Below are 9575 nucleotides of genomic sequence, written 5' to 3'. Positions count from 1 at the left end.
TAGCACGTATAGGTGTACTGGGATTTGGAAAAGCAAGAGGTTGAAACAAAACTTCAGCAATTGAATGGTGAGTTCTAAAGAAAGAACTGAGGTACTGGAAGCAGATGTTTCTGGGAGGAATAAAGAAGTGGGATACAGCAAGACAGGAATTTGAACTGGGTTGAAAGAAAAGGCTCGGGTATCTGGTGCTAATGAGAGACTACATACTAGCTGCATAAACTACTGCTGAGGTAAAGAAAAGGACTGAATTTACTGAACTGCTAATAGAGTCAAGAATGGAATGGGCTTCAAATAAAATAATAATAAACAGAGCATATAAAAGATTAACAGAACATTTTAAAGGGCAAGCAGATAAAATAAGAGAATCTTGGGCTGAAACAAAAGGCAAATAGATAACACCACAGCAATAGCAAGATATACATGTATCCCATTGATATGCAATAAAAGCTAGAAAATTTAGAATTTTTGCACGGGGAGTGTCTTCATGGGTCATCTTTTACACCAAGTAGGTTACATAACCTTCTCACAAGTAGTAGGACAATGCTGGAGATGCATCCTGATGGCAAAGTAAATGCAGGAACATAATTTTTGGAATTCTTATATCTTAGAAAATTTTAAATGAAACAAAATTATCACAAGAATTAATGTTACTGAAATGGGATCTGGAGGTGAGGGAACTGAAATACAATCAAGTTTTACTTACATTACTCATATTTGTGGTTAAAAAATAATAATAAATATGACATGAAAATAAAAAAAACAGAGAAGCTAACAAGGAAGTGGCAGACATTATGCAAAACATAAGAATTATGGAAGAGAAGGTGAGAGAGGGAAGGGTTAATAGAATAAATAAGAAATTGGAGTTATAGAGCAAATATGATATAACAGAATGCAGTATTAATTGATAATATAAGTGGCAATTGTGATCATTAGGTTGAGCTTGGCTAGAGTATATTAGATGGTACAAAAACATAAAAAGTACTACTTGCTAAAAGGTCAGCTACTGATGAAGGATGAACCTGTGTACCAGGTATGCGGCCTGCATTGTGTGTGTGTGTGTGTGTGTGTGTGTGTGTGTGTGTGTGTGTGTGTGTGTGTGTGTGTGTGTGTGTGTGTGAGTGTGTGTGTGTGTGTGTTTGTGTCTATATATATATATATATATATATATATATATATATATATATATACAGAGAGAGAACCCGCGGTGGTGGTGCTGCGCTAGCGCTGTCGCCTCACAATAAGATGCTGTCCGGTTCGACTCTCAGCTAGAGCGTCTTCTGCATGGAAACATGCGTGAATGAGCGTACCTTCATTGAAGGTTGTGCGTTAGGGCTGGCAACTCAGCACGTAAAAATCAACTGCCAATCATTAGCGGACTGGAGTTCCACTGTGGCGACCCCTAACCAGGAAAAGCCGAAAGACACAACAACAACAACAAGAAATATATATATATATATAGAGAGAGAGAGAGAGACATAGGATGTTGTTAAATATAGTGATTTAGATGATACTTTTCTTCTTTAAATATGTCATGAAAGACATTACAGCATTATATTTTTGTTTTATTCACTGAAGTAAAAATCCACCTTTAACAGGTAGAGTGATTATTTTAGTGGAAGTGACTTCAAATGTTGAGCATTGAGCTCATGACCAGAAATGCAAACTGATATATTATTTTACATCCAAGAAAATACTGCTTTGCTTCACTGAAGTAACTGAGAAAGATTTGAGGAGGAAAATAGTTAGGAATCTATATCATCTGTTCCTAACATTTATAGAGAATGTAGTCTGTATTTTCATTTGTGTGATTCACTTAAGAGGCCATAACATGGGTGTTCTGTGGCTGGATACTACAATGCACTTGAGCTTTATTCCTCAAGAAAGTTATTGTCTGTGCACATCAGGTCACTCCATACAGGAGCACTTAGTTTTTGCCCCAGTGTCTCACTTTGTTCCTAGTATGTAATTACCACCTCCTAGAGGAAGAGTGAGACAGTTTTGTATTTTTCTGATCACTCTGACCTTGAAGTGAGAATATTAAAGTAATGGGATATACAGGGAGGATTCCCCCTGCAAAGAATATTTATTAGATGTTTTTATATATTTTCTATAGTCAAGTCATAGGTTTCATGGAGTTGTAAAGTGACAATTTATAACCTAGCTATTATAGGATCAGAGAACTGAAATGAACTCCAATAGTTTCTTAATCTCTGCACATGGACATGATTTTCACTAATGGATTGGGAAAGGTTGGAAGTCCTACAACCTAGGAGAAATGCAGTCTGTATTAGTAGAAAAATGTCAATGCATCTTATTCAAGGTTTTCTGACTAAATACAAATTAGTCCAGTCTCATTACCACTTCTGTTTTAATGCAGAGGTATTTAAAACCTGAAAAAAATTAGAGTTAATTGCAGCAGATGGTTTAGTTTGACATTTTTGTTCTGTTTTTTGGTCTTCTAGAATGAGATTCCAAAGGAGACCAAAGATACACATCCCAGCTTTTACATAACATTTGTACTAATGCAGCAATATGATACATATAAATCAGCAAATTATTTGTTATCTTTGCTTTTAAGATATTAAAATAACTTCATGTTCTTCAAGTCTGTTTGACTAAGAGGTAAACTGTAGTGAGTCAGTCAACAATTCCATTACAGCGAAACTATGTAGTATAATCCAAAAAGGTACTGCAGTTCATACAAATGTTGAAATTAGTATACTTACCTTGCTGTGACATGGTGCAAAAAGGCTGTTATTAAGCAACTCCAGGCATTCATCACAAAGGCCATTGGTGCAGTTTTCTGGAGTTTTTCTTCTGTATTCACTCAGGTTTCCAGATGTTTCCACCTCCCAGCTTTGAACAAACTCTTCAGTGTATTCTACACTTGTGACAATCATTCCACTGGACATTTTTAGATCATCAGCAGGATTCCCATTGCAGCAGCCTAAATATTCCAGATAAAAAGAATCAGACTTCAAGTATCCTAAACCATGTGTAACTCATTAATAAATAACTGAAAAATGTAACGTGTCACTGCATTTATCATTAGCCTAGAGCTCAGAATTCCAGGCTAATTCTGCTTATCACTGTGCAATAACAGCCAGTTAAAGGAAAGCAGAGGTAACTGGCACACTACCATCGTCACAAAGGCACTAAGCAGTTTCCCACCACCTTAGGTAGCAGAAAAGCAAACATAAAATTCATATATAGATATATGTATTTTTTTTAATTGTAAGGAGACTATGTAGAAGGGCCATTATGAAGGAGACTGTAAAGTGGTGACAGGGGAAAGTGTAGTTAGGCAGCATAGGATGGTGGTTTGTAGGATGACATTGGTGATCAAGAAGAGGAGGATGAGTGTGAGGGCAGCACCAAGGATCAAATGGTGGAAATTGAAAAAGCATAATTGTGAGGTGATGTTCAGGGAAGAGTTAAGACAGGCACTGGGTGGCAGTGAAACGTTACCGAATAGCTGGGTAACTACAGCAGAGCTAGTAAGAGAGATGACTAGAAAGGTGCTTGGTGTGACAGCTGGAAAGAGGATGGGTTAACCTTGTTTGTATGAAAGCATTGTGAATTGCATAATGTGGCAAGGAGATGAAAGCCTTATCTAGATCCAGATATACCATTTGTGTTGAAAGTCTCATTTAATATTTGTTGCATAATGACTTCAAAATACATTCTTGTTAAGATTGACCTAATGTTCATGTTAAACTGATTGGTATACTTTGTAATTTACATGGTACTACCTCCCAAACATATCAGATTAAATAACAGCACCCAGTGGGTCAACTCATGATTAATGATGACCTAATAAATAACCCAGAAGAAGCTGCAAATAAACTAAACAGGTTTTTCACTACTGTTTGTGCTGATAGTAATGATCATAGATTATATGGGCTTCATAGCAATAGGCTGGTGGAAGGCCATGCAATCAAGCCTTGTGCCTGGTGTAGACAGCAATGGGTGTACAATGTAAAAAGACAGTGTGAATTTTCATCATTTTGCTCTGAAATGACAAAATAGCTTGTCTTTGAAGATCCCTGCTGTTTTATATCAATCAGCATTTATAGCTGCAGAGCCTAGCATATGACTAATGGGCATTAGCCTTGCCCTCTGACTGCTGCATTAGCATGAGGCAATATCCAGCAAAATTACTGTAACATGACTTGTCTGAGTTTTTAAGTTCAAAAGTTTGTTAATAGAGCTCTAGCACTTGAGCCATCAAAAACACTGATTCCCTATAGTTGAGTTTGAAGACAGTCTAAACCAATTATCTAAAGTGATCTTGAAAGAAGTTACAGGGTTAAACATATGAATAGATAAAGGAGCCTTTTTCCAAATAGTTGGAATGCATTGAGAAACAACATTCCTCATAGTCCTGTTTTTTATTATTGTATATACAAAAATTTTGGTAGAATATCTAAGGATTTTGTCATGTTTATAAATCTGTAAATTTAAAATAACACTCTGGTCTTCAGAACAGAGTGCTTTATAGGCTAATATCCATTTACCTCTAATATAAAGGTAGAGGATACCAAAGAAACATATAATTGTTTAGAAACATATAATCCTTTCTACATTTAAAAGGCTATTAGGACAGTAAGTATTAAGTGAGAATTTTTTTTGGCTATTAGAAACAAAGATTGTAGTAATACTGAATGTATACACTCCATAAATTTGCTTTTTATTTAGAAATGGATGCCAAAAACCAAGAACCAATAGTTCATGGAGATATTAATAACTGATTTGAAATAGAATCATTATTGTGGCAAATAAAATGTGATACAGTGTGACCACTGAGACCTAATGGTCATTTAATCATTAAGAGTGCTTTAAAATCATGAAGTATGTGTATGAAGTGAAATATTACATTATAGAAGTTTTAAAAGTATAAGGCAATTCAGTGAAGTTTTATAATATTTGAACGTTTGCTGATGTTTGATTTGTTAACTGATTTGGTCACATGAATTTAGTTGTATACTTAAATATGTTTTCCAGTTTATTCACTAAGCTCTGATGAAGTCCATCATCTGGGACAAAAGCATTAAGCTGAAGTGTTAACATATTTCATTGTGAGTTGAGTTTATTCTGTCTCTAGTGGTTGTATTTTTATTTATCAGAAGTAATAGACTGGAACACTTATGTCCCATAAGCTAATATGCTAATGTTGTAAAAAAATATTAAACTTGTCCACAATATCCTTATGTCACAAAAGTATTTGATTCTGAGAGCTGGTTTATTGTTTTTATCTGATAGGAATTGCTCTACCCTAAACATGATTTTTTTGCTATTGCTACTGTTATGAGCTAATCTGGTCTTATAAGTTGCTCTTTCTTATTTTATTCTGAATTGAAACAACTTTGTTATTCTATTTTATTTTGTTTTGTTACACATAGATGGAAATTTTCTAAAAAGCCTTGTAAACTTCTTTTTCTTATATACCTTAATCAGTTTATGTCTCCACCATCACAGACATTTTATTTTCTCATTTGAAATTTTCTTAAGTTCAAATATTGATTCAATATTACCCCTTAGAATATCATATATGATGGAATATAAAAATATAAGGGTTGGGAGGGTGGCCTAATGGTTAAGGTGTTTGCCTTACAAACACAAGGTGCAGGGTTTGAGTCTCACATAGAGGTAATAGGCTAGGCTTAAAATGGCTCGCCAAGGCAGTTAGCTTAGTATGAACCTATATCCATATTATTTTTCAGTGTTGAAATTGAATGAAAGCCAATTCACAGACCTATATTCTTTACATAAGATGGTATAATTAATTTGACAATAATTATATTTTTATATATTGAACACTCAGCGTTGAGGCTAGGTAAATTAAAAGTAATGGAATTGTGGTCTGAGTTGCCTAAGGAGATCAAATTTTATTCTGTGAGATTAAGTTATCTGCATTAAAGGTTCTAATATCCAAAACAGAGTTACCTCTGGTGTTATCTTTACCAGCTTGATGAAAACCATGCAATATAATAATTTCCAAAAAATGTTGTTCCTTGTAGGAGATGGCAAAAGAATGTAACCATTCAATGTCTGGATAATTAAAATCTTCTCAAGTAATATACATTTTTTATGGTCTAGAACTTTATCAAGGTAAGAAAGGAAATTTTACCAATAGGAATAACTGTAAGGAGGGGTATAAAAAATAGACAGTGAATGTGTGTGTGTGTGTGGGGGGGGGGTAGAATTTACTGGAGAAAATTAGCAAAGGAACCAGTTTATTGAGAGTAAATAACTAGTGAGGGAAGGGTAATAGAGTAGGATGAGGCCTAGCAGATGTTTGGAGTGTAGGTTAGAGCCTGCTTTCCCAAACAGGAAGTGATAACTGACAATAGGCAAAGAAAAATGATAGGGTAGTACTCAGTGAAGGACCAGCTTTAGTAGTCTTTAACTGAGTCTAGAACAGAAGTTTTTGTTAAAAAAATGTATAACTAGCAGAGTATATAAAAAATTGCAGACAACTATAAGAATCAAATCAGCAGAGGTTAGGAAAGATTGGGAAGAGGGAATGGAAAGCAAATATATAAAAGAACAGTGAAAGGATAGCTGTATGGCTCTCAATGAGGCAACAAGGTCCAAATAGTTTAGGACTTTTGCTTGTAATTGATTGCAAATTTTTTTATACCCCAAGTAGGCTTCAGAGAATGTCTCCTCAGGTAGATGGCAAATGCTGGGGGTGTGATGGGACACAGAGAGATAAACAATTATAAAAAAATAAATAATTAGGAAAATAGTTTTTGGAAATGTAGTGAGTCGGCAGATTTAAAAAAAAAAATCCCTGCAAAGTACCTTGTCAAAAATGTTAGGTGAGCAAATGGCTGTAATTAAATAAATTATTATTTTGAGTTGGGATATAGAATCTGACATAGTTAGGCCTTACTAAGTTTAATGCTATTGTCCGATGAAAAAAATACTAGAAAATGGTAATGAACATCTAAAGCAACTGTAACTGAAGTACTGAATAGAAAAAAAATGAGGCGGGATATTTATAAAATGCAAGGAGAAAGCTACATATAGATAAATGGAATTGTGGAGTCAATGCATTCTGAACAATGTTCAGGAGGTGGAATAAGGTTTAAGGGAAGGGGAAAAGTCAGCAATTTATGTAATGTCTGAGTGAATTATCATTTTTTAAAATAACTGTACAATGCATGAAAATGAGAAATGTTAGTTATGGTTTGTTTTTCTTTTCTGTTATGTTATATACACCTATGTCATTGTCTACAATGTAAGAATTTAATACAGCTATTAAAAAGAGCATTATCAAAGTACTTTAGAAATCCATGAAGTTTAGATCATGGAAACACTACAGTAACAAGAACAAATCATGTGGGTTCCCTTGAAACATAAATAACAATAATAATTAATATGGATTGAATACTTATATGATTTTTTCGTGAGTATATTAAGATCCCAGTTAGATTTTTGTTCAGGAACCAGCATATCTTCTTCAGTTATTACTTGATCAGAAATGTTGATATTTTTATATGGAATAGTTAATGAGTTAACAAGTATTAAGGAAAGTTTGAGTTATTTTCTCTTGATTATGTGTTTATTTTTTCCTTCCTTTTTTATGTGAAAACATGTAGCTTTGGGTCTGGGCTTGTATATTATTGTTGTTTTTATCATTAACTTTACTGAGGTGAGGATCCAGATCTGTTACAACCTTATTTTAAAAGTTGCTATTATTAATAATACTGATCCCACTCTCAGTATTAATAATACTGAGAGTGGGATCAGGCCATATTTTATATATATATATATATATATATATATATATATATATATATATATATATATATATATATATATACATATTGATGTCTGTGTCATTATCTTTTTCATTGAAGTCATAAGTTTATCTTGCCCCATCCCCTCGCCTTACATTAGAGCACAACTGCAGTTCTGCCTTCCCAAGGACAACCATTCAGTAATGGTTCATTTTTTTCCATTACTATAATCATTACTATAATCACAATTAAAATGTATTTTATTTATTTATTTATTTGTTTATTTGTCTATTGTTAACCGGGTTGGTCCACTAGGCTGGTAGCCCATTTTCAGTGGAGACCTGAGGAGAAAAGCTTCAGAAAAATAAATAAATTATAGAGTTTACAAGGCATTAGTGAGAAATTATCAGATCTTTTTTACTTCAAGAATTATGAAAGATTTCTGATAAAATAACACAATTCAACACAACTGCTTTTGCTCAGAATTTATATTTTTGAGTTTTGACCACAAGAGTTAAACAGTTAAATGTATTTTTACTAGGATTTCTAGTTCTTATGAATTTAAGGCATCAGTCCTTGTATAGTTAGTGATTTATGACAGTAAGGTCACAGATACAAAATGAAGCAAAGGTTGCAGAAAAATTAGAATAAGCTGAATATTACAAACAAATGGATACAAGAAGAATTATTTTTTATACAGAGTTCTCATAAAATGAAACATTTAGAAATTTGCTAAGAATATCAATAACTAAAATTTACAGGGTTTTAATGAAAGAAAAGTACAAATCAAAACTGATTTGCAAATGAGACACACGTATGTGAATTATAAATTATGTATTAAGAATAACACATTCAAAAGAAAGTTGTAATATAAATCAAAGTAACAAAACAACAGAATCAAGCACAATGAACCATATGCAGGCTTTAATCACACAAACAGAACTATTCATGCAGTAACTACATGCCTGAGGATTCATGAAAGGGCCTAGCATGAGCCCCTGCCTGCTCCCACAATGTGGCAGTTTGCAATTCAGACACATAATAGCCACAATGAAGAAAGACCTCATTATCAGCTAATTTGCATTTCTCTGAATAGAAGTTACTACTGCGATGTGTGATCACTGCATATCATGGTATTTAACTGCTGTGGCCACATCATGTAGACTTAGACATCCCCCCCAGTCCCCCCCTTCCTTACTCACACAAGTGCACATTCAACCACAAACACACACACACACACACACACACACACACACACACACACACACACACACACACACACACACACACACACACACCACAGTTTCTGTAACTGTCCCTGAGTTGCTTTCCCTACACTTCCATCTCCTTTTGCAAGTGATATCCCTGGTGTCTAGTGGTTCCCCACACCCATGGCCAGCCTTAGACATAGGCGAACTAGACAACCACCTAGATCACATAAAGGGTGCAATTGTAGTTATTTATTTATTTAAATGCTTTTTTTTTTTGTTTTTTGCTTTGTTATCCAGTCTGGGTTTGTACTGTTCTCGATGGTACACTGTCCATAAAACAGAGACTGCTTGTGGCAGCCGGGAGATTCATTTTCTTTTTATTTAGAAAAAAAAAAAAAACATTTTTTAAGGATGTTCTTCTTTAAGAACACCCTCCTTTTATGGCCGCAGATGACAAAAACAGGCCGCAAACACCTGATATACCTGTATGACAGATTATGTACATCTTTGTTTTGGGGGAGTGGAATTTGAATTGTAGAAGATGTTGCATACTAGAGCAATAATGGACAAGTGAGAGGTAAGGAGCCTACTTCAAGAATTATGAAAGATTTCTGAT

At 34.2% G+C, this 9575-nt stretch overlaps 1 protein-coding gene across 1 annotated transcript in view; it reads right to left on the bottom strand.

Moving 5' to 3' along the window:
* OTOGL (otogelin like) overlaps positions 1 to 9575 on the bottom strand; it is a 3472886-nt gene that overhangs the window by 677902 nt on the left and 2785409 nt on the right. The window contains exon 42 of the mRNA XM_044088067.1: positions 2727 to 2947. Coding sequence (XP_043944002.1) covers positions 2727 to 2947 — 221 coding nt within the window. The remainder of the gene's footprint in view (positions 1 to 2726; positions 2948 to 9575) is intronic.

This window comes from Protopterus annectens, chromosome 11.part0, assembly GCF_019279795.1.
Source record: "Protopterus annectens isolate FY-2018-M chromosome 11.part0, PAN1.0, whole genome shotgun sequence".
Lineage (NCBI taxonomy): Eukaryota > Metazoa > Chordata > Ceratodontiformes > Protopteridae > Protopterus > Protopterus annectens.
The sequence above is the reverse complement of the archived record's forward strand: the minus strand, read 5'-3'. Positions and strand labels throughout refer to the sequence as shown.